General features: G+C 43.7%; 1 protein-coding gene and 1 non-coding gene across 4 annotated transcripts in view; one reads left to right on the forward strand and one right to left on the reverse strand.

The window, feature by feature from the left end:
- Slc12a1 (solute carrier family 12 member 1) overlaps window positions 1-21,830 on the forward strand; it is an 83,656-nt gene extending 61,826 nt beyond the window's left edge. For all 3 annotated transcript variants that reach the window (XM_076570542.1, XM_006993926.4, XM_006993927.4), the window contains exons 20-26: window positions 5,021-5,164; window positions 11,580-11,711; window positions 11,916-12,027; window positions 13,503-13,589; window positions 17,709-17,844; window positions 19,440-19,507; window positions 20,540-21,830. In XM_076570542.1, the coding sequence (XP_076426657.1) occupies window positions 5,021-5,164; window positions 11,580-11,711; window positions 11,916-12,027; window positions 13,503-13,589; window positions 17,709-17,844; window positions 19,440-19,507; window positions 20,540-20,675 (815 nt within the window). In that variant the 3' untranslated portion in view covers window positions 20,676-21,830. The remainder of the gene's footprint in view (window positions 1-5,020; window positions 5,165-11,579; window positions 11,712-11,915; window positions 12,028-13,502; window positions 13,590-17,708; window positions 17,845-19,439; window positions 19,508-20,539) is intronic.
- A 971-nt stretch (window positions 21,831-22,801) lies between these two features.
- On the reverse strand, window positions 22,802-22,874 carry Trnas-cga (transfer RNA serine (anticodon CGA)). The gene has a single exon. It is a non-coding gene; the product is annotated as a tRNA-Ser (tRNA).
- Window positions 22,875-26,085: the final 3,211 nt, after the last annotated feature.

Raw genomic sequence — 26,085 nt, forward strand, 5'->3', positions numbered from 1 at the left:
CATTATATTATACTGTAATATAGGGCTTAATAAGAGCCTGATAAATCTTCAGTATTGCATTACAGTGTGTTAATGATTATCATCATAGCTTTCCCAACATGGGCCCCGCAGTGTCATCACAGATTATAATTTAGGGGAAACATTAGCAATTCAGAGCCCATATACTGCAGTTATTAAAGCAGTGAGTAGAAATCAGCTTTCTAGGTAATTTACCAGCTAATGACAATCGTTTCTGTACTATGTCACAGACTCATATGAGAATAACTTTTTGTTTAAATAAGATTGATGCTCATAACATTCTTGTTCACCACAGCAACTCACCCGATACTGATGACTAATACTTCCTCTTAATAAATTAATTTATTGCCTGACAACACACACAAAAAAAAATATGGCATTTCATGTTTTTTTCACATCCCAGAGGTATTTAGCAAGTTTGTCAATTATAACAAAGAATCCAGATTGCTCTGGTAGTAAACAAAGTGATAGAGTGTGATTCGCAATTGGGTACCCTGTGTAAGTACTGCACGATTTATGACCCGCTCAGAGCACGGTGATACCGCTGTGTCTGATCGAGTGGCTTAGCAAAATAAAGACAGATGGCCTAGCAGTAAATAATTGCTTGATTGGAAGGCGAGGCTGCGGGACTGCTTCCTGCCTTCCATCCAGCTTGACTTCACCTGGGGATCAGCAACCGATTCATCTAAGCGTTTGTGGCTCCAAGTTGATGGACCAAGGAGAGAGTTATAATTTAATAATGAATAAAGAAAAAAAAGAGGCTGTAAAATGGAAGGGGAATATGACTGCCCTCTGGCTTTCTCTGCTCCTCCTTCTGCTGGCCTTAAGAGTCAAAGCAGATGGTGAATTATCAGCCCCTAAATGGCATCTTTTTTTTTAAAAAAAAAAGGCACATTAGAACACGAGGCCATTTTGGCAACTAAATGAATTTCAAAATGCAGTCTCTCTGATCGGTTACCCTGTGGTCAGTTTATGAAGCACTTAGGGAAAGTGGTAACCACTGTGCGAAGCAGTTGGGGTATCTGGGCTCACTAGAATTGTTTTGGGGTATGCAGGAAGGAAGTTATTCAAACCCTACTCTCAGCTGACAACCTAAAGGTCATCTACTTTCACCACTACAGCCTTGAGATTCTCTCAAAACCTATAAAAGCGAAGGGCAGACAGATATCATGATCAGGTCACTGAAGAATGAAAAAGAGCAAAGTTCTCAACCTGTGGGTCTTGACCCCCTTTCACAGGGGTTGCCTAAGACCATTGGAAAACACAGAGATTTATATTACCATTCATAACAGTAGCAAAATTACAGTTATGAAGTAGCAACGAAAATAATTTTATGGTTGTGGGTCACCACAACATGAGGAACTGTATTAAAGGGCCGGCAGCAGCATTAGGAAGGCTGAGAACCACTGGTAAAGGGTGTGGTGGTACATTCCTGTAATCCCAGCACTGACAAAGCTGAAGCAAGAAAATCAGGAGTTGAAAGCCAGCTTAGGCTACACAGTGATCATGAGGCTGGCGGAGGCTACAGAAGACTCAAAGACAGTGGTGCCATGGGCTGATGTTAGAACTGGAAGCAGAAGACCTGTGTTCCTAGCTATATGATCTTGGACAAATCCCTTGAACTGTCCAAGTTTCCTTTATAACAAAATGAGGACTAAAACAGCTCTCCCTGCACACCAGCCTCCAAAGCATGTGAAGACTCTGTCATTCCTGAATATTCAAAGTGTAGTTGTAGCTGAGCCCAGGAGCACAGGCCTGTAATCCCAGCACTAAGGGTGAAGAGGTAGAGATTCAAGACAGCCTCAGCTATATGAAGACTTCAGGCTAGAGAAGAAGACTAACCCTGTTTTTTTTTGTTTTGTTTTGTTTTGTTTTGTTTTTAAAAGACAGTAGTGATGTTGGTGGCTCTGGTATAGAATAAGTAATCTTTAATGTCAACCTCATGGCTCCCCTGAATCGCCCCCTCTTTGTGACTATGATTACTTTTGCAACTCAGCTGGCCAGTCTCCCTCTTAAACGTCTTGGCAAAGTCTACTCTCCCTTTCCGGTGCCAAGCAAGGTGTGCAGTGCACCAGACATAATATAAACCCAGATTATCCGAGGGGCACTTCTGTTTCACACTGCAATGGGAGAGCTGCAGTGTGGGGTCTTCATCATCTCCTGCAGAGTAAACGATGAGGAGTCATCGCTGATGAAGACTTGCAAGCCCACTGTGCAGCCGAGATGGTGCCACCTGTGGCCCTGAGACCCAAGACGGCTAAGCAAGCTGATTTTAGCCTTCAGAACAGATCTGACCAGCCCGTCTGCTCTACAAGGGAGCTAATGAATTTGAAGCATAGGAACTGGCTCCTGGGCCTGGGGTTCTGCAGTTTGCTTGTCCTGGATGGGCTGTGGTGGAACAAACTGCTGGAATCACTTGGGGTATGCTCAGCCAGCTGCCTCCTTTATGAAAGAGGATTTAAACTATCTTTGTTCAAGCAGAGCATCATTAGTAGCTGAACACAGGGTGTGTTAGAGCCTGTCAGAGGAAGAAAAGCGAGCTGCCCCCTCCTCTGGGCAGTCCTTACAGTTGCCTCCAAGTAATTCACAGCCAACCTCCTTCCTGGAAGAGGTCTGGAAGAGAATGTCCCAGCTGGAACTCTGAGGCAGCCTCCCATACAACCCAGGTCTTTAGAGCCCTCACTAAAATGACATGTTCCAGAACCATCACTGGGGGTGTGGTTTGGCTTGGCACCCTGTGCCTGCAAATGTTTTAGTTCATCTGATGAAGAGGCTGGCAGTTAATAGAAACAAATGTAATCATAAGTAGCCGCAAGGTCTTCATGCTGGGAAACACAGAGACTGACAGCCAAACTGACCTCTTTGTACTTGAGTCCTGGCCTTGCCCAATGATAGTCACGCAAATGATTTCACTTTTGTGAACCGTGGTTTCTTTAGCTACAAAGTGAAGAAAATCGTAGTAACCATCTCTGAGCTGTTCATCAAGGAATAAAACACAGCACCCAGAGAGTGTGCAATAAATGGTGTTAAAACAACTCCCGGCCTTCTCAAGATAGCTAGTTTGCTTTGCCTGAGAAGATCCATTACCAAAAGGAGCATAAATACCCTGCCTAATGAATACATTGCTGCTCTGTTCTTCCTGAAGCTCCAAGGCACACTGTTGTTGATTCTGCTTATGAAGCTCCTACGGTGGAAAAGGACAATGTTCTGATTTTCCATTCCACAGGAGGTCTGAGACATGGTGTAAATGACTGAAGTCACAGGAAGCCGGCTGCTGAGCTCCTCTGGGTTGTGGCCCCCACTGCAATGTAAATTGCCCTCACCTTTGAATATCAGGGCAGGCACAGACCGGCCTGATCTCTAATACCATCAGGCTCATTCCCAGCCTTCCTAGGGCCGCTCCTCATGAGAACCTTTGATGCTTTGGGGAGATCACATGGCTGATTTGACTCTAAATCTCACGCCACTGGCAGAAGATTAATTGCTAAGACCTGGAGAGGGGCCAGGTGGTTCTGTGTCGCTGGACAGATTTAGTTAAGGCAGAATTGTCCCTTCACAGATAGATAAGGCAATGGCTTCTGAGGGTTGACATTTACAGAAGCCCTGGCAGGGTTTTGTAACACTGAATCTGGGTTTTCTGCCCTCTCTCTCCCTGGAGCGGGGCTTATTTCCCAAGGCTGACTTCTCAGCGGGCAATGAGATTTAGAAAATCTGATGGAAGTTTGAGAATATGCCTGTTAGCACAGTGTAACCTCCCACTTGCTAAGGTCAAGGAGAGATTATATATTGAATTATGCTATATCAAGAGATGGGGAAAGAGGGGACAGAGAGAGAGAGAGAAGAGGGAGGAGATCAGCTGGGAATTTACCAACACTATCAGAACCCAGAAAAGCTAAAAGGCAGCCAGATGCAACATCAAAGCCTGGACAGTAGTCCTGAACCTTCTGGAGAAAATTTTGCACAGTTTGACTCTTGGTTTAGACTCAAGTGTTTCCAGTGACTTTTCAAGCCATCTGGACTCCGAAATCCTCCCAAGAAGCCTGGTCTTTGGCTCTTTGCCTTTGGTCACTCAGTCCGTAATGCTATTTTTTGTCCTGCTTGTTCACTAAAGAGACACAATTAGCGCTGGGTATTTTGTTCTCTGCATTTTGTATTCAAAGATCAGAGAAGCTTATTCTAAGATCTGATTATATTTCTGTAATCCGCCCCCATTCCTTTTGAGACAGAGTCTCACTGTAGCTTAGACTGGCATTAAACTCAGATGTGTAGCCAAGGACGACCTTGAATTCCTGGCCTTTCTGCCTCCACTTCCCCAGTGCTGGGATTACATGTGTACACCAGCATGCCCAGGTGTCTGTCTGTAATTCCTGCTCTTGGTTTTCTGTTTCCGTTCAGAGGCCTTGCTGTGTGGGATGCATGCCTAGCATGCATGCCCAGCATACTTTTGCAATATTGTTACTTCTGCTGGTTGAAAATCTTACCTGGTAACTTGATGGATAAGTCAGTGTTTAAGCAGTAACAGCATCTCACTAGGTCACGTTTTCTGGATGGTAGTATAAAGGTGTAAATAAGTAGTAGTCTTCAGCTGGATGTGGTGGCACACACCTCTAATCCCAGCACTTGGGAAACAGAAGCCGGAGGATCTCTGTGGGTTCAAGGACAGCATGGTCTACAAATCATGTCCCAGGACAGCCAGAGCTGTTACACAGAGAAACCCTGTCTTAGCCAAAAAAAAAAAAAAAAAAAAAAGCAGCTCTTCTTGCCCTCACAAATCAAAGTCCCGTGACGTCATGAACGGAGCTGTTTTTCTGAGCAGCTATTACTACTTTCTGAATACAATTTACTGAAAACATTACTCTTAATAATGACTGGGGAAAGAAAATCATACCATTGCATAGCCATCTTATTGCATAATTCTATGAAATGCTAGACGTATTTATGAGATTGCCCTAGAAACTGTGTTCCTCTGAGTGAAGTCGCTGTCCATGTCTACTCTCTTCAGATGAGCTGGAGAAACTGGAGCAGGAGAGACTGGCTTTGGAGGCGGCAATCAAAGACAACGAGCGTGAGGAGGGGAAGGGAGGTATACGAGGCTTGTTTCAGAAAGCGGGCAAGCTGAACATTACCAAGCCAGCCCCGAAAAAAGGTAAGCACTTGTCAATCCTAGGAGCAAGACTTCAAGATGAGCACAGAGCTGAACATCACAAAGAGGTCAGAAGAAACATCTAAGACACTGAGTCTGGGCAGGCACCGAAATCATGATGCACTCTACGGCACCTTACTGTAAAATAATAATAATAATAATAATAATAATAATAATAATAATAATAATAATATATTTTAAAGTAGTTGGACTGGGAGTTACCTAGTGTTTATGTCGACTGAGTGCCTCAAAATAGAAATGTCTGCTGAGATGGAGGAATAGAAAATTAAGAACTAATAATACCCATCACTTTTATCTATACAATCCTTACCTTGCAGACATGTCAGGGGCATACAGTTGGCTGGTGCACTAGGCAAATGGGATACAGCTAGAAACCTATTTCCGGAAAGGCATCCTTATAACTGACCAGAATGAGAGAGCGGGTGGTTCATTGACACTAATTACTTCCTGTAGTTTCGGTCTAGTGTAAATTTATCTCTGCATGTCTGGAAGACATCCCGGGGACAGAGGATCAAACATGAGAGAATTTGTTTAAAGTTATAGAAATGGGAGATTTTTTTTTTTTTTAGTTTATTTACTTTTGAAAATTGCCTTCTTTCCTAAATAAGTCTAAGTTTGAATTTAATGAGGTCCACAGTGGCCTCTGCTGGTAGAAAATCAGAATACAGAGAACCCCTGAGACTGTCACACGCTGGTGTGAGACTAGAAACTGGTTCATTGTTAGTCCAGTGGCAGGATCCAAATGGAAGCTTTGCCAGCTCCTGGTCTAGGGTGACAGCCAGCACTGAAAAGACCACGCCCTAACTGTAAATAGTTCAACGCTGTTGGCTTGTTCTAGTGTGTGTAGCCAGCCCAAGGTGGAAAATGTACCTGGAATATGAGAATGACAGGTAACACAATTTGTATGCTGCAGGCTATGGGAAGCTTAATATTTCCCACCAAGTTTTTTCAATGATTAATTTTTAATTTATGTGTATGTACAAGTTCCAAGAGGACACCAGATACCCTAGAGCCCCAGCTAGTTAGTATACAAGCTACTTGACATGGATGGGTACATGGCTGCTGAGAACCGAACTTTCATCCTTTGGAAGAGCAGCAAGCACTCCTAACTTCTGAGCCATGTCTCCAGCCCCTTCCCATGCACTTTGAAATATCATTTCCCTCCCAGCGTGGTGGTGCACGCCTTTAATCCTAGCACTCGGGAGGCAGAGGCAGGCACATCTCTGTGAGTTCGAGTACAGCCTGGTCTACAGAGTGAGATCTAAGATATCCAGAGCTACATAAAGAGATCCTGCCTCAATACATATATACATATGTACATAGATACATAGATACATAGATACATACATACATACATACATACTTTCCCATGAGGATTATATGTTTGAATCTGAAGTCAGAATTGGTATAAAATCATTAACAAGGGGCCTGTGAAATGACTCAGCAGGATAAAGTGCTTACCACCAGGCCTGATGACCTGAGTTTGTCCCTGGAACCCATAGGGTGAAAGGAGAAAACTGATTCCCCCAAGTTGTCCTCTGACCTCCATGTGCATGCCACGGCACACATGTACAAACTAAATAAATGTTTAAAATTTTTAATTAGCAATAAGACTTGAAAAAAAAACATTTCCTTTTCCATTGTTGGTTTATTTGCAATATCAGTCTCTATGAAGTGGCATGGCCTGAGAAAGCTGCAAAAAGTTCAGAGCCAAAGCTCAGCCCTTTCCTCTTTCTAACCCGGAGGGGGAAGCCTTGGCCCACGTCGTTCCTGTAAGCAAGGCTCGTTCCTTCTGGACGTCTACTTCTCTGTCACAGCTCTTGTTTTAGTAAAAACGCACTTTTCCCAATGTCAACCTGCCGTGGTGTTCAGAAAAACAAAACCATAATGCTGTGTACTTTTAATACCTAGGAGTTCAAACACCGCTCTACAGGGAGCCTCCAGCACCCTGGGCTCCAGGTGGTGACAACTCTTTGGAGCTCTAGATCAAGCCCAAACCTGCAGGCTCTCCTAATGATTCTTCCAGGTCCTTTGATTTGCATGGACGGAAGGGCAGAGTTTGGTCCATTCTACAAATAAATTTACTTTCTCTCTCGGCAGTCCTAAGGATATAAAAACAATATGTGATCGTTGCGTTAGAACTGGCAGGCCCAGAACACAGCAACAGAGGAAACAGAACAAAGCATCTTCAGAACCCTCTAGATCAGAGAGGAAGCTCTGAAGAGGCTGTCAGCGCGGCTCTAAGCATTGCCCCAACACTGCCTCTTTGCATTAGAGCCGCGAAGTACAGCGTCTCAAAGGCAAGGAAATTAGAAATAATATAGACGGTGTGCCAAAGAAACCCGGCAACAGGAGCTTCCATAGGAAGTAGGCCTGCTTCCCCAGACACGGCTCCACTGTACCCATGTCAGAGTCAAAAACTATTAAACATGGGGCTGGAGAGATGACTCAGTGGTTATAAGCCCTGGCTGCTCTTCCAGAGGATGCAAATCCAATTCCTAGCACCCACGTGGCAGCTCACAACTGTAAACTCCAGTTCCAGGGGATGTGACATCCTCTTCTCAATTCCGAGGGCACAGCGCATGCACATATGTAAAACACCCATACACATAAATATTAATAGATCTGGGGCTGGAAAGATGGCTCCGCAGTTAAGAGCAATCACGGCTCTTCCAGAGGACATGAGTTCAAGTCCCAGCACATACACACACACACACACACACACACACACACACACACACACACACACATCCCATGGCTCACAACCTATAATCCCAGCTCTGAGGAGTCAATACCTCTGACCTATGTGGCACCTGCACTCACATAGTGCACATAGTGTACATGTTTACACACACATACACACACACACACACACACACACACACATACGTAAAATAATACAAATAATTTTAAACCAAGTCATAGTTTAAAGACATATTACTCATGTCACGTCTAATATTATATATGCATCTATCCTTAATTAAAACTCAAAGCAGTTTTTAATCTCTACGTGTCCTAGATTTTTTCATATCATTCACAAAAATTCGTACAGCTCAGAAGCTTTTGCTTTAGCTTCATTCACAGAACTCCTGAAAAAGAAACAGATGTGATCTGGGATTACAGAGATCTGTAAGCCAGGCCTTTGTGGAGCTCAGGACAACACTGTGCTCAGATGGGTGAACTCTCCAACAAAAGGATGGTTATTTTTAATGTGTGTGTAAATGTGTACGTGTGTGTGTGTGTGTGTGTGTGTGTGTGTGTGTGTGTGTGTGTAGGTGAACATTGCACGTGTGTATGGAGGCCAGAGATCATCAGCCTTAGGCACCATCCCCAGGAAAGCCATCCATCCACTTGGAGGCAGGGCCTCTCGTTGGCCTGGAATTCTCCAAGCAAGGCAGGCTGCTTGGCCAATGAGACCCCAGAATCCACCTCTCTCTACCTCGCCAGGGCTGCGGTGGGGCGTGCACGTACGCACAGACACATACACACACACACACACACACACACACACACGCACGCACGCACGCACGCACGCACGCACGCGCGCACACACACACGCATGCATGCATGCACACCACCACTCATGTCCTGTTTTCACGGGTTCTTTAAAGCCAGCACTTTGGCACCTAAGTGACCTTCCCAGTCCCCTACTCCTGATCTCCAGAAAATTCAGTCACCACATGTTCTGATTGAAAGTAAACATTTGTTCTGTTCTAAAATTTCAGAAGGTTGGGGATCTATTGAGTATTGTCACAGGCTGCATTCGTAATTGGAGCCTAACATCCCACATCCAGGCTACAACATCCCACAGGAAAGCTGCTTGTGCAGCCTCTTCTTCTAAAAAGAACGTTTTTACTAACACATACAGAATTGGGTTTCATTATAGCGTTTTTTCAAACAGACTTTGTTTGTACTGTTTCTCTCCCACTCTGTCCTCCCCTCTCCTGGACCCTCCCCTTCCCCATAGCCTTCTTCCCACATGCCTGTCACATGTGGCACTGTCCCCCCGCCTCACACACACACTCCAAACCATCCCCATAGACACACACTGCTTATCCTTTCTTTCATGGTCTCCTGACTGAAAACAAGACAGAATAAAGATCACCTTGAAGGAGGAAAGATTTCCAACGGCTCATGATTTCAGAGTTTTCACCCTCAGAGTAGAGATGACGAGGACCACTGTGGCTTCATCTCTGGCGGCAGACGCTCAAGGCTGATGCTCGTCACATCAGGGCACACCAGAAAGTACACAGGCCCCACAGCAGGAGCCAGGCTGTAACCTTCTACGGCCTGCCCCACACTGAACTACTTCCCCCAACTGTGCTGAGCCCCCCTAAAAGCTCCTCAACCTAAATAGCACCATCGGCTGAGTGTAGCTTGAGTTTTCCTGCTTTGCCCACAGTCAGGACAAATCTTTGTCACCCGCCAGTCCCACAGCCGCTCAGACCCAACCAAGTAAACACAGAGACTTATATTGCTTACAAACTGTATGGCCGTGGCAGGCTTCTTGCTAACTGTTCTTTTATCTTAAATTAACCATTCCCATAAATCTATACCTTGCCACGTGGCTGGTGGCTTACCAGCGTCTTCACATGCTGCTGGTCATGGCGGCGGCTGCAGTGACTCTCTGCCTCAGCCTTCCGCTTCCCAGAATTCTCCTCTCTCCTTGTCCCACCTACTTCCTGCCTGGCCACTGGCCAACCAGTGTTTTATTTATTGACCAATCAGAGCAATTTGACATACAGACCGTCCCACAGCACTTCCCCTTTCTTTTTTTTAAAAGGAAGGTTTTAACTTTTACACATCTCCAAAGTCAGCTTGGTATATTTGGGAATTTGGGCGTAGCTTCTCTTACTACTTCCTGCTGGAGGGGGGCGCTGTATCTTATGGGGACACAAAGAAAATTTTAGGATCATGGAGTAGTCCGTCAGACCGTATTGTCTGAGCCAGTTGCCTTGAAACGATTCTGGATGTTGAATCATCTGGGTCATGGTGTCATTGGAGACCTTTCAGGTGGTCTTGGCTGGTCAAACCTGATGTATCTTAATCTGGAACAAATCCATAGCCTCTGGCTTTCTGTGGAAACAAAAGCAGAGCCTCCTTTCCAAAGCAACATATCCTTACATCCAAATTTTGAAGTTAAGGTACCTTTAAAACACACATTTTGGCATAACTCAACAACTTTTGCAATCAAATGTTTCTCTTCAGTTACGAATATCAAAGAGAACATAATCCAGATTCTCTGTGTGGTAGCCATCTTTATGTGGCTTATGTTTTATATTACCTTGAGCCTATTGCTTTAAACTGCAGCCTTCTAAGCCTGAAACGGCGCTGTGGCTGCTGGCTCCACCCACTTCAGCTTCCCAACATGGTGGTGGTACGTTTTCCGCCAGCTCTGGGAGCCATCGTGGGTCTGTGCTTTTATCCAAGCAGCGTGTAGCCCAGAAACCTCTTTTTGTTTTGTACTAGTAAAGGCTAAATCCACCACGCAGCTTAATGTGCCACTTGCAGAGGCCTCATTCCTGCCATACTGCAGACCGAGCTCACACGCTAGGAACCCGCCAGTAGCTCAAACCGGCAGGCTGCCGCTCATTTGAGAGAGACAATTAGGAAACTGTTTTTAGCTCCATTTTAGAATCTCTTCTCAGGTTTTAGGTAGAAACTTTTGCCAACACGTTGGGCGCCATTTGTAGCTTGAGTTTTCCTGCTTTGCCCACAGTCAGGACAAATCTTTGTCACCCGCCAGTCCCACAGCCGCTCAGACCCAACCAAGTAAACACAGAGACTTATATTGCTTACAAACTGTATGGCCGTGGCAGGCTTCTTGCTAACTGTTCTTTTATCTTAAATTAACCATTCCCATAAATCTATACCTTGCCACGTGGCTGGTGGCTTACCAGCGTCTTCACATGCTGCTGGTCATGGCGGCGGCTGCAGTGACTCTCTGCCTCAGCCTTCCGCTTCCCAGAATTCTCCTCTCTCCTTGTCCCACCTACTTCCTGCCTGGCCACTGGCCAACCAGTGTTTTATTTATTGACCAATCAGAGCAATTTGACATACAGACCGTCCCACAGCAGCTGAGGTGGGGGGAAACGACTCAAAATATAAGCTTGTGGGGTATCTTTGAAGTTTAAGCCACCATACGTCTAAATTATAATTCCATGGTGAGAATAAAAGATCTAAAAATAACACACTGCTTTATAGCAAGAACTGTAGGTGGAACTGAGTGCAATTCTTTCCTTAGCTAAGCTAAATCGTGGAGTTTGACTTTGTAGAACGGAGCTCAGAATTTATCCATTACACCATGAATGTTGTTCCTCAGTAGGCTTATTGGAAAGTCACCTTGTTTCTGTCCTCAAAAGACAAAACAGATGTGTCACTGTGTCCTCCATTTCAGAGGGCAACATCAACACCATCCAGTCCATGCACGTCGGGGAGCTCAACCAGAAGCTGGTGGAAGCCAGTGCTCAGTTTAAAAAGAAACAAGGAAAAGGCACGATTGATGTTTGGTGGTTATTTGATGATGGAGGTAAGTTATCCAAAATGTTCACTGGGGAGCAGAACAAAATGGCTGTGTATGAAAAGGGGTTGGTTCAGCCCCATTTCTGAATTCCTGAAGGCCATAAATCATTTAATAGCTATGATAATGAGAATGAATAAAATAATGCTCTTGGGTTTTTTTTCTCTCAATTTCTTTCATCCTTTCTGTTGTAATTTATACTCTTTATTCCAGGGTTAACACTTCTTATCCCATATATCTTGACTCTCAGAAAAAAATGGAAAGACTGTAAGTTAAGAATCTACGTTGGAGGAAAGATCAACCGTATTGAAGAGGAAAAAATTTCGTGAGTAATTTGAGACTCGCCTTTCTGGTCATTCTGAGGATGGGCTGCTCCACTGCTTTACTTTTCAGTGCTTTGAGTTATCTGGGTGTACTGGCACATGCCTTAATTCTTAGCACTGGGGAGAGGCAGAGGCAGGCAGATCTTTCTGAGTTTGAGCTTGACCTGCTCTACATAGCAAATTCAAGGCCAACCTGGACTACATGTCAAGTTCCTGGCCAGCCAAGGCTACATAATGAGACCCTGTCTCAAAAGAAAGAGAGAGAGAGACTTGTAATTAAAGTAAAGTTGCATCATGTATCTTTGTAGATTTTTCATTAATGTACCCACTTGGAGCTGATGTGTAGATGTGAGAATAACAAATGTCCAGGAGCTTGGTGCACTCATAGTTGTCATGGGAAACCTGAGGAGACACCATGAGCAGCTCTCGGTCCTGCGTGACAGGCTAAAGTCCTGAGCTCTGTACCTTCCAGCGCAATAATGACAGAACTCTCATTCCATCAATTTTCATACTTTCTTTTCCATCTCAGGTGAATGGAATTATGGTAAACACACACATATACTCACATTTATAATAAGGATATAAGTATATCTATATATTTACTTTCAATGAATATATTACAATGCTCATACAATAATATCACATTTATTGATTCCTTTTAAGAGGTAGATGGACAGAGAAAGAAAGAAAGAAAGAAAGAAAGAAAGAAAGAAAGAAAGAAAGAAAGAAAGAAAGAAAGAAAGAAAGAAAGAAAGAAAAAAAGAAAGAAAGAAGGAAGGAAGGAAGAAAGGAAGGAAGGAAGGAAGGAAGGAAGGAAGGAAGGAAGGAAGGAAGGAAGGAAGGAAAGAAAGGAAGAAAGAAAGAAAGAAAAAGAATAACAAGCCAAATTGGACAAAATTTAAGCAAAGTATAAGACTAGAAATTTTTGAACCACCCTACAAGATTTCTGTAACTTTAAGTTAAAATTACCAATTTCCAGGGTTGGGGATCAACATAGCCATACACTATAACTACTAGTTTACCAGCAACTTTATAAAAACTTCCATCAATAAGAAGTAGGGTGCTCTGTCTGATGACAAGGAGGACTTCACATTCTCTCTCATGAAGATGAATGCAGAGTTCCCTTTGCTCTTTCTATTCTCTGGATCTCCCAGGCTTTCTTTGTTTTTACTTCTTGGATTTTATTTCTATGACAAGATGTCTCCGAGTGTGTCACACTGGGCTCTAAGTCATAGTCCTCCTACCTCTGTGCCCTGGGCGAGCAGGTGTGTGCCACCTCAATCGACTGTGAGGCTTGCTTTATGCCCTCAGTGGAGCAGCTTTGTCCATACTTAACGTCTCCAACAAATATGTTAATGAAACTCAAAACTGAAAAGTCTCCATCTGAAAGCTATACTGATTGCTTTTGATGCCTTAACTCAAACACATAGGCACTAACGTGGTTTTCTCCCTCTCCCCCTCTCTCTTTCTCTTTCAGAATGGCTTCTCTTCTCAGCAAATTTAGGATAAAATTTGCGGACATCCATATAATTGGAGACATCAACATCAAGCCAAACAAAGAGAGGTGTGAATTGTTTAACAGGCTCCTCTCCCAGCCCCTGCTCCTGTCTCGCTCTTTTTTGTGTTGCTTAATCAAGAGTTGAAAATGTAATGCATTTGCTGCAATGTCTTCTAGACAGATATTGAAGAAATTCTTTTCAATAACTGTGACACAGAGCCACCAAAACCATTTTAATAGAGAGGAGAGGGTTATGGCAAGAAACCCGAGGAAAGGGCCCCCATCCCAGGGCTAATTTAGGTTTCAGGCACTAAAGGGCTCAATGCTAATGGCCTGTGAACTTTTGTGGGAGCCTCTAAAACTATCTGAGACCTAGAGGGTGGTTGAAGTCTCCCCACCAGAAACTAGAGAGTGACAAAGTGGGAATAATCATTTAAATGCCTTCAAAGCACGGCAGCATTTTAACCCTTATCAATTGTTGAATTTCTCAACTCCATTATTATATCAGCCGTCAACAAAACGCCATAGGCTGGACAGTTTGGCCAAGTGACACTTGTTTCCCAGTTCGAGAGGCTGAGCAATCCAAGATAAAGATGCTTTTGGCTGTGTATCTGTTGAGGATTCCCTTTCTATAGCCCGAAGCCGGTCACTTCCTATGTCCTCGTATGATGGAGAAAGAATTCTGATATCTCCTCCTCTTCTACTAGGGTACTAATTCCCTCATGTGGTAGAGGGTGAGAGAGGCGAAGGCTCGTCTGAGCACTCTTTCTGGCAGATGGCCTCTTTTTCTCAAGGCAGTGTACATTAGCATATTGATGTGTAAAGTGCCATGTACCCTGCTGGTAACTCGTGTCCCAGGATTTGAAAGTAGCCCTAGTTTGGAACAGAAAGCAGTCGTTTGGTCCATGGCACCTGTAGCCTCTGGCAGCAGGTCAGGCATGTTGGTGTTAGCTCTGGGTAGTACACTTAAACAGAGAAAGCTCTTGTAGATGAATGTAGCCCCAGGTCATCAAGCTAAACCATCAAGAGAAGACTGTCCCAATTTCAGTGCCCATGGTGGCCTTCTTGGCTGGGCAGTCTTCACTACCATTAACAACTGTCCCCAGATCACTATTTTTGTCTAGCTCACCTGGTGTTATACAAAGTGGATAACAGTTTGTCAGTGATTTGCTTGGGGAAGGCTAGTGTTAAATTATCTTTCAATTCCCTTTAGTAAATCCTGCAGGCACTGTGAAATGTTGGTTAGCCATGTCGGAGGCATTTTGTCATAGAAACCTTATCTCTAAGTATGGGAGGGCCAAAGGTGAGGACAATACAAAAGCCAACTAAATGAGAAAATAATTGAGCCTAGAAAAACGTAGGACATATTGTGGTTAGAATCCATTTTTATTGTACAAACTGAATTAAAAGTCATGGGCCAAAGACAGCAATCTTTATATGGAAATCAAGGGAAAAATTGAAGCTATTAACTAGATAATTTAGCTTAAAGATGCTAGATGCTAGAGTAGTCCAAAAAACAACTCCAACAAATTACTTTGAAAGAGGAAATCTTATGTAGACCAAGGGTAAAATTTTGAATTATTATCACACTTTTCCTCCTTCCCTTTCCTCTCTCAGGGAGAAAGTTTTGTGCAGTTAAAATCGTGTTGAACTTTGGTATGAAGAAAATGATGGAGAAGACAGGATAGTTATTAGTTAATTTTAAAAAAAACTGAATTAATCCTCATTTATATTTAACAGTAGATGTTACTTGGCTGAGAGTCAATTAAAAGATACTTTAAAGAAAAATCATTTGGGGCATAGAGAGATGGCTCAGCATTAAGAGCACTGGTTGTTCTCCAGTGGACCAGGGTTCAATTCTTAGAACCTATATGCTGGCTAATAACCATCTATAATTCCAGTTCCAGGAGACCCAGAGTCCTGCTCTGGTCTCCCTCATCATTCCCTTAGCATGTTTCAGTGCAAGTGAAAGAAAACCTCAAAGTGACTTAGATGACAGAAATTATTGTCACAATTAAGTACAAGCGTAGGCTGGCTTTCAGCTAAATGACCTAGAAAATAAACTTTATAACAAAGGCCGGATTCTCTTTCATTCTTCCTATTCTCCCTTCTTATAGAAAGCCATCAATGAAAGTTTGTTTAGCTTATAAAAGCAAGGTGACTGACAATAGCAACTAGGACTCCATACTTGTGCGTTCAGTAGGAGAGAAAGTGTCTCTCCCTAGTCATTGAAGTCAGGTTCTTATGCTCCATTCAGGATTCATTGTCCCCCTAAACCACTGGGCCATTCATGGTAGGCACCACAATACTGGGTGTATATTGGTTCAAAACTACCTGGGTTTTGCTCAGTCCTTGCAGAAAGCATAGAAATGTGCTAGAATTGGTTGATGTTGCAGATGGAACAGTTCTCACCCTGGATACTGTGGAAACAACTACTAATTTCCACTCCACCTCTGTTTCTAGGGAAAACATTCTTATGCTGTGTTTTCTAGCCAGGCTCTGGATGAGGTGCAGAGAAACCCAAACTGCACTGAAATAAGAACGTGTAGACTAGCCGGGTGGTGGTAGCAGCGCACGCCAGTAATCCCAGCACTTGGGAGGCAGAGGCAGGTGGATCTCTGTGAGTTCAAGGCCAGCCTGGTCTACATAGCTAGTCCAGGACAGGCTCCAAAGCTACATAGAAACCCTGTCTCCAAAAACCAAAAAAAAAAAAAAAAAAAAAAAAAAAAAAGGAACATGTAGACTTTAAACACAGCTGTCCATCCTGAAACCAAGTTTGGGGCTGGTCAGCACAATGCTACCTCGCTTTCCCGAGGCACTGAACCCACACCATCACTCTGGCTCTCACGGGGCTCCCAGGGGCCACTGTCACTCCCTTCTATAGGCCAGATTAGCTACCCGGGAGGGAAAATGGAAGCCCCGGAGCAACTGGCCAGGTTCTGAGGCCGGACCCTGCATCTTACTGTTACCACAGCCCTCTCAGGGATGACACTGTCAGAAGTAACGGCAAATGAACGTATTGTTGAAAGAATAATAGGGGCACATCAGTTCTCTTGCTTACTTGTCGGCTCCCCACTCTGTGTGAGTCAGCACGATGGGAGTGTGCCGCATTCAGTGCCTCTTCAGTCCTTTCCAGAGGCTTACTGGCAGAGACAATTTTACTCCTTTGTAATCTCTGCACTCTTATCTGCAAATCCTAAATCAGGCCAGCTGATGAGATAATTAAATTCATCACTTCGTATTTTAATTTCTTAACCCAAAGCGTATGGATTCTAATTATCATTCATCCCAAAGTTACTAAATTGTAAGTAAGCTAAATTATATAAAACCAAAGAAAATTATTCATAGTTGAGGGCTTCTTAAGCAGAGCTCTGAAGACAACTCCTTCCATAAATTATAAGCTTCACTTTGTGCCATGGTTTGAAGAATAAATCTTAGGAGATTATCATGTACGACAAGAATGAGATTCTTTTTTGCAATTTTTAAATGTTCCATAGCTCGCAGACACTGCCTCTCGCTTTCTCCTCAATGATTTATTTTTAGATGCCCTAAGATGGCCTCAGATTTTTAGGCATTAAATGTTATTGATTTTTGTCCTCTCGCTTAACACAAACATGAATAATAGTCATTTGGAAACCTCAGACAGCAGCATCCAACACAAGGACACCATTATTTTCCGCAGACATTTTGTGCTAATACTGCTAAGCCTGTGAGAGCCCAGGCTATTTTCCTGTCTGCCCAAAGCCTCCTGGCAGAAGTGGGCATTGTGAGTTGACTGCAGGTGAGGAGGGCCCCCAGCGCTCAATGAATGGAGGTCATCTCCCAACTACAGAAACTGATAGATGTCTCCATTGATCTGCCTTCCAAGCACGTGGATACTCACTGTCTATAGTATAAGTGGGTCTTTAACTACATTATGCAGAAAACATATCTGTGGAATAATTACTATCTACATGTTCACGAATTAATAACATCGATGATCCTTGCAAACTAACCAGGCCTCAAACACACCGACTGCTTGCTCTGACTAAGGAGGGAGAGCTAGGCCCAGGGTTTCTCTCACAGCACATTCCCTGCAAAGATGACTCTTGAAAGATTTGCATACCATTCAGCTCTGATTCTTTGCATCTGTCAAATAATAAGTCCATTTCCCACTGTGAGGCCTCTTTTACAATTCAATTTCAGCTGGAAAGTCTTTGAAGAGATGATTGAACCTTATAGGCTCCATGAAAGCCACAAAGATTTGACCACTGCTGAGAAATTAAAAAGAGAAAGTCCATGGAAAATTACAGATGCAGAACTGGAAGCCGTCAAGGAAAAGGTGAGGACTTGTCTTCCTTCGTTTTCACTTTACTGTCTAATTAGATGAAAGAGGAAACAGTGGTTGGTTTCAAGAAAGGTTACATCAGGTCAAGCTGCCTTCCCTCAGCAACCCAGGCACCTGCATTTTCAGGGGCTTTTCCATCATATTACTGGATATAATCATTTAGAAAACATTTTCATTTTTTTTCTATAAAGTAACCCATTTTTAAGTTAACAAAACAAGTTATTGGTCCATATTATGAGGTCTCCTTTGAAATGTATTTTTATTAATCTAAAATTTAAGTCATTAGGTATACAATGTGGATGAAGGTAATTTGACCCACAATTTAAACAATAACAAAGACCTTTAACCTGATAAACCCAGCTATGAAAAACGAACACAAATATCTACAGAAATGTATGATGTATTTTTGCAATAATGAATACAGGTGTTGGGCCTGGGCTAACAAGATATAGCTCATCAGGTGGCCTGAGTTCAGTCCCCAGATCCCATTGTGGAGGCAAAAAACAGATTCATAAAAAGCTGTCCTCTGACATCTACAAGCACACTGCAGCTCTCACACATACATACACAGGAATAATAAAATAACTCTGTGTATACGTGTGCATGTGCATGGGTGTGTGAGTGTGAGTGTGAGTGTGCGTGTGCGTGTGCGTGTGCGTGTGTGTGTGTGTGTGTGTGTGTGTGTGTTGCACAAAGTGAGATGGATGTAAGATGATGAGCTTTCTTAGATAGCTCAACGGCCAGTAATTCCTGCACTCTGGAGGCTGAGGCAGGAGGATCACAAACCCCGGGCCAGCCTGAGGAGAAGAGAGAACAACCAGACGTTTCTCTCTGACCTGAGCTTAAATTGAAGTGTTAGGTAGTAATGATGACGAAAAGAACAGGGATGAAGATTTATGCACAAAACTCAACATGTTCATTGGACATTAAAGGACAAGGACCACAGAGCTTGTGGAGGAAGAAAATATTAAATTCTTCCAGCATTAGTGAAAACAACACTGAAATAGAACAATAAGTTGTGCGTGTGATTAAGTACTCAGTTTTAACAGACATAGCATGTAACTAAGCAAGTCAGACATATGAACCTGGTTCTGAACCAGTGAAATGCAAAAGTAGGTATTAGTCCTATCACTGTAAAATAATTTTCCAATGAGTTTACTGGTGGCTTTTTACTTGAAACCAGAGCAATGCTAATATCGTCAGAGAGCTTGAAGAAAACAGAATAGAACAGAACCCACCTTCTTAGGCTGTCAAAGAGACAGCAAGATTCAGCTGGTTTTCTTCAGAGGAAAGCCTGTTTCCAAACCCTCTGTTCTCTCTTTTTTGGTTTTGCCATCTGAGTTGCCCTGCACCCCTAGAATCTAGTAATCCACCACGTCACAGTGACAATCAAGACTTACACTACAGTTCTACAATTTCCCATGAAGCTTTACAACACTAAATCTTCACTTTTTAAGTAGACTCTATTTTTTAATAATGACTTTTAAAAATCCTATCTTCTGCATATTCATGACTTGAGGTAAGAAGATAACTTCTCATTCATAACTCTGATAGACCTGCACTGAACTCTTCCTAAATACTGTCCACAGAGTTACCGCCAAGTTCGCCTGAACGAGCTCTTACAGGAACATTCGAGAGCCGCCAACCTCATTGTACTGTAAGTGTACGGGCACCTGTGACTGGTAGGAGGAAGGGAAAGGCTGAGTGGGCTGATCAGACTAAAGGCCCAGGACTCTTCCAGTAGGAAAAAATTTTCAAAGATAAGTTGGAGCATGTTGGAGTTTAGGCAATGAAGGATGATAAATGTCACCCTAGGATAGGAATGACTGAGTCCTGTGAACTGCAGCAGGACCTGCTTGGACTTTCTAGTGGTTCAACAATACTCGTGGGTCCAGAAGCTTGTGTCCATGTTGGACTGAAGCTGCCCTTCTAGTCCTGCCCATTTGGGCCAGGCCCCAGGAGCCTGGAACTCTGAAATTCCCTCCCAATAGCCCAACTGGGCCACAGGGCTCACAAACATCTTCCCTTGGTGGGTGTTCCTGAGCTGTGTGTGTCCATGGTTGATTTCCTGAGTGGGTACTTTTGAGCTATGTGTGTCCATGGCTGATTCACCGGGTTCTGTGCAGTGTGGGAATGGATCACCAAAGGCAAAAAGCCACGAGCTTTTACATTTTCATTCTTTATCCCAGGGCCCTACCAATGTTAGGAGTCTACCTCCTGAAAATATTACTCATGTAATGAAGATTGGTGCTAAAAATGGGGAAATGTCCAACTGTTTTATTTTTACCCATGAACTGACCTATATATAAAAATATATGTATCTTCAAGTACGGTGTGGCCTGGAGGACTGCCACTTCTAATGTATGCACCCCTACACAAAGAGTCCCAGGAGATATTGGAAGGAAGGGTAACTTCCCCCATAAGGCATATATCAGTTTATTAAATTCTCTGTTTAAAGTTACAATTTTATTTTGTCTGTATAATGACTAAGCCATTTTTCTAATTTATACATGTTTGCATTATCTGAAGAATACATCAGTTTAATTTCTCTATTTAAAATAATTGCAGTGCTCTTGTTTGAGGGGGACATGATAAACGTTTCAGAAGTTTTTACTAATTCAGAAGTGCAGACAATGTCCCTTCCCACTGTAATTTTTCTCTGTTTTTAATTTTTCTTCCATGTCATCAGGAGCCTTCCAGTGGCAAGAAAAGGATCTATCTCGGATTTGCTGTACATGGCTTGGTTAGAAATTCTGACCAGGAACCTCCCTCCTGTGCTGCTTGTTAGAGGGAATCACAAAAATGTCCTGACATTTTACTCTTAAAGTGGGAAAGATGAGAAATGTTGTAACTTGGTGTCCGAATATGAAGAATATCTGGTACTTTGTGTTGTAAAACCTCATCTATGAATAATATACAAACCTCTAAAGACTAGTCTACCTGTGATTCTACATACATTTTGTCTTTAAAAAAAAAAGAATTATTATTAATGAGAGGTTTTTCCCATTCGTTTAAGGAGCATCAAAGACCATGCCACTCCTAGAGAAACACTTTGTCAGAGTTGCTGATAAACAAGAAATGAATAAAGCGTGGCTGGCATGCTAATCTGGATGTGAGCTCCAAGCAAACTTAATCTCTTGTTTCTGTGGAGTCTGCTGCATGGCCCTGGTGCAGACCTCAGTCCCACAGCAGGCTCTCCATAAGCGCTTATTGACAGGCTGGTATGGTGACAGCAGGTGCCAATCACAGGAAAAGACCTGCTGGGTCAGCGGCCTGACTCTGCTTGGCCTCCTGAGAGGCTTATGAAGATTTAAAAATCAATAACTGAAAACTTTACGAAGGGCTAGAGTCTACAGAATGTTCGAAGCAGTTACCTAAATAAGGTTTATTTAATGCAGCAGATAATATGCTTACAAGTGATCTCTGATAACACATAGCTTGCATTTGCTGCTCACTGAAGGTAGGTTAGGGAGGTGAGTGAGAGACACATGCTCCACTAAAATGAAATACAGTCGATTCTTAACATATAAATATCAATTGTCTTCCCTGATAAATATTTTTAAATTTCTATCTCAGAACTACTTTGCCTATTTTTTCCTCTAATTAAGTGGTTTGCATAGATGAAATCAAAATAGATGTCTCACTGAAAAATAATCTCATAAATTTTCAATCCACTATTAAAAATACATCCAGACCCTACATTTATTTACTTTCTGTACTTCTTATATGGGCTTTAGAGAATAAGATATGAATGGAGAAACTTGTAAAATTTAAGAATACAGGTGCTGATTTTTCTTCTTGACAGTGTGTCTATAATATTTAATCACAGAAAAAAAAAAACCCAAAAATTGTTTATCTGATAAATGGCTTGGTTTTTTGTTGTTTTTTTTTTTTCTTGGCATATTTTGACTATTTTGGGGAAACATGTGGGGGAAAATCAACCTGAAATAAAATCACTAAGATGTGTTTGCTTTGACAAAGTGTGTTTTACTTTTCTGACATTGAAATCAACAACACTCTGCAGTGGTACATGGACGTGAGCCTGAATATGTATCCCGTGGCCGCATCTGCACTTATTTAAAGCCAGGGTTCAGGATGAGTGATTCCAAGCTTAGCTGTGCTTAGAAGTTGACAGAAGAAGAGACCAAGGAGCAAGGCCCGGGCAGGGGTGTCCCTTGTCCACCTGTACTCAGCTCACCCTATCATCTGAAACTTGAATGACTAGGGACCTGGTGAAGATGACCCTGCTTCCTCTGAAACACTAGAGCAGGTCTCTGGGAAAGGCAAGACTTTGTGTCTCAGTGAGCAACACATCCTCCTCACAATGGACCTGCGCGGGTGGAGGAGCCAGAAGTGGAGCAGGGGAATGGTGAGCCCTGATGTGGGTGCTAAGGACTGGCTCGCCCAGCGACCTGGAGCAAGAATGTTCCTTCAAAGCAGCCCAAGATGGGAGGAAAGGGCCTGGGCTTTGTGTTCCTGCATGATGCAGGCAGTGGCTGCCCAGGAGGAGGTGTGAACTTGTTCTCTGAGGGCTGAGGGCTGAGGGCTGTCTGCTGACAGACGTCCCAGCTCACCCACAGCAAGCTCTTCACTAAAGTCTGGGAAAGGACATCACCATGTCTGCCAAAGGGACATTACTGTCAAACTATAGTTCAAAAACAAAAACAAAAATCCCTCTCCTTCTCAGACTGGCCTGAGCTCGTTTATTAATGGGGCCCATTCCTTAGACACTAAGGGATAGGTCAAGCCTAGGTTTGTTAGTTCGGGGGTGGTTTGGGGCTCTGTTTTTATGGACACGTAGGGTCATATAGTTCAGTTTGAATTCAAACTCCCCCACTGACCTTGAACTGATCTTCCTGCACCTACCTCCCAAATGACCTTGAACGGCTGCTCCCCCTGCATCTCCCTCCCAAGCACTGGAATTGCAGTCATACATCACCGCATCTAGTTCATATAGTGCTGGGGATCGAACCCAGGGCCTCATGCATTCGAGGCAAGCACTCTACCAACTAAGCTACACCCCAGACTTGCCAGGCCTGTGTTTTAAAGCTTCATTGACCCCAGATCTCTAGCTTTCACTGCTTCACAGACCTGCTTTCATCACCACAGAACTGTCTGAGACAGCACACAGGCCGATCGTCAGTCTTTTAATTATTGGAAAGGGGTGAAATTACCCAAATGACTAACATTTGATCTCAGTATCTTCCTCCACCTCTTCTAGTCTATTTCTATCTCACATCAGTGTGCTATTGATTGCTTAAAATATGTTCCAAGTCTTTGTGGTGAGTAAAACATTGTTCCTCAAAGATGTCCACACACGGATCCTGAGAACTTGTATGTGTATTACTTCCAATGGCAAAAGAGACTCTACATGTGTGGCTCGGGTACTAAGCTTGAGTTAGGGATAATATCCTGGTCAGTCTGGGTAGACACACTGCAATTACAAGTACACAGAGGAAAACCAGTCCTGGGTGTGGCCAGAGAACCAAAGAGATGACATCAGCAGAAGAACTCCATCTGCTGCTCAGAGCTTTGAGCACAAAGGAAGGAGGTCATAGGCAGGAAAGGCTGGAGAAGATAAGCATGGCTTCCTCTCTCTTGAACTTCTAGAAAGAAAGGCAGCTTTTCTAATGCCCTTTTATGTTTAGATTATTGATAACTGGACTGGACTTTTGACCTAAAGGATGTCAATTTCTTTTAAAGACAGTGTTTAAACCACTAAGACTGTGTCTTAGGATTTCTATTGCTGTGAAGAGACACCATGACCAATACAACCCTTACAAAAGGAAAACATTTAATGGTGTCGGGGGGTGGGGGTGGGGGGGGGGGGTGGGGGGGGGAGTACAGTTTCAGAGGTTTAGTCCATTATCATCATGGTGACTTACAGGCAGACATGGTGCAGGGTAAGGAGCTGGCTATCCTACATCTTGGCTTGCAGGCAACAGGAAGTAGTCTGTGACTCTAGGCAGTATCTTGAGCATATATGAGACCTCAAGGCCCACCTCCACAGTGACACACTTCCTCTAGTAAAGCCACCCCTCCCTCCCAATAGTGCCTCGCCCTTTGGGGGCCATTTTCTTATAAACCACCACAGACTATAGTACTTTGCTATACTGGCAATAGAAGATTGAAAGTTGAACATGAAGCTGCAGTCTGGAATCCCAGCACTAGCTGGAAGCAAGAACAAATTCACCTTTCCTCCTGGGTAGCCCACAGCCAGTGCCTGCATCATGCAGGGGCACAAAGCCCATGAGCTCAAAGTCTTCCTCAGGGAGTTCAAGGACAGCCTGGGCTATGAGAAATCCAGTCTCAAAACAAAGGAAAAGCAGAAAAGAAAAAGAAATGTGAAGTCTTGCAGTTAGAAGGTGGACCAGCACAATAAACAATTTTCAATCCCTCCAACCTGTCTGACCTCTAATTACCTTAGACACCTTCCTCCACCAAACTCTTTTCAGTGTCACAGCCCCTGACAGCACCTGTTAGCGAGTCTGCAAATGACACCTTTGTTCACAGCAATCTGCTGAGGTCCAAGCAGGAGAGGAGACCTATACAGACCTCTTGGCTGCTGCCTCCCCCTCCCCCTCCCCCTCCCCCTCCTTCTTCTTCTTCTTCTTCATTACCAATTTACAAATTCAACTCACATGCTGCTCTAGGTCACCCATGTCTACCAAAGCCTTTCCTACTTTAAAAATATCACATCCCAACCTAAGACTCAACAAAGCCACTAAAGTCCTCCATACCTTTCTTTCCCAAGGTCCCTGCTGAACCAACTTCCTTTTTAACTGTCCTGTGAACATCGATCTTTCTGGCCTTGTGAACTGGGGATCAAATACAGCTTCTCTCAGTCTCCCCAGTAATCCCCATTCTTCCTTTGTGGGCCTCTGGCCCCTGATATTTACAGGGACTTTGAGTGGAGATAGCCACGTGTTCCTAATGGCTCTACTTAGCCAGTCCATCAACGACTGATTCCCCTCATACTCAGGTTAGACCTTCTTTATCTTATGAGGCCTGGGTCTCTGCCTTGCTCAGCCTTTCTGCCCCCACCGCAGTCAGGCAGTGAGATGGATTCCATCTGTTGTCAGGTCCCACAGCCACAGGAACCAGGCTGAGACAAGCTTTTCTATTGCTTGTTTAGAAGTCTTCCCCAGTTGGAGCAGTTCAGGGGCGAAGTATTTCTTGATTGTCAGTTTCCTGTACCAGATCTACGTTTAGGCCTCCAGATGCATGCCGGATCACAGACTTCCCCTTTTCTCTCCTAAAGGTCTGGCAGACAGAGAGGGTTATTTTCTACACCTTTGCCATGTTTTCCTCCCCACTCCCCGAGTCTTCCCATGAGTTCCAAGTTCTTGGCCTCAGGAAGTGCTTCTCAGCACGGATCTAACTTGTACTCTTCTCCTATTGGCCCCAGCTGTGAAAAGTGACAAACACTTCCGTCACTACTACCTGAAATCAGAGGTGAACACAGAGCGCACTAGCTGAACCTCCCTGTGTCATGTACTTCCTCCTGCTAAGCTCCTGCTGAGCAGCCACCTAGGTTTCAGTTATATGGAGTCCTACACCGAGGTCAGGCAACCTCCACAGCGTCTTGCCAACACTGCCAGCCCCATCCATGCTACTTCCAAACACCGCGAAATTTCGCTACACAACTGTGGGAAATGTGAAAGAAATATACTGCCTTTTCTGTCAAAAGGCTACATAAGACAAAGAAAGCTCCACTTAATTTTTTTGTAATTGCCATTTGGCAAACGTCCCTCCTGATTCAGCACTGTCCTGGAATTAAAGCAAGGGCTGGAGGCCGCTTTCTCTGCTCAAGGCTTCATTCTGCTCATCAACTACTCTGCTCTAAGCTAGCCAGTCTCATAAGACTGTGAGGGACCAGTGCACTTTAGGAAGAAAAATCCAGTGGGCCCCTTGCTGGGTGTGTTTGCTCACTTGACTTAGCTTGGCTACGCACCCTTCTCGAGAAGGAGAACTTTTCCCTTCCATAATTGTGGGGTCACTTCCTTGAGGCCCCCCGGACCCAGTCCTTGTACTTTAACTGTTCTCAGGGCATCCCTGTACTCAAGTGGACTCCACTCATTAAGCAAGCATGCCAGTCCACATCATAGAGAGGAAGACTGCCACTCTAGGATTCCCGCCTTAGACACTCCAACTCCTGACGGCTCAGCTTTAGTTACACATCTCCCCACCGATAGCAAGAACTGTGAAACCGCTCCCATAGCAAGAAGGTACCTA

This window comes from Peromyscus maniculatus, chromosome 4 (assembly GCF_049852395.1).
Source record: "Peromyscus maniculatus bairdii isolate BWxNUB_F1_BW_parent chromosome 4, HU_Pman_BW_mat_3.1, whole genome shotgun sequence".
In the NCBI taxonomy this organism is placed as follows: Eukaryota; Metazoa; Chordata; class Mammalia; order Rodentia; family Cricetidae; genus Peromyscus; species Peromyscus maniculatus.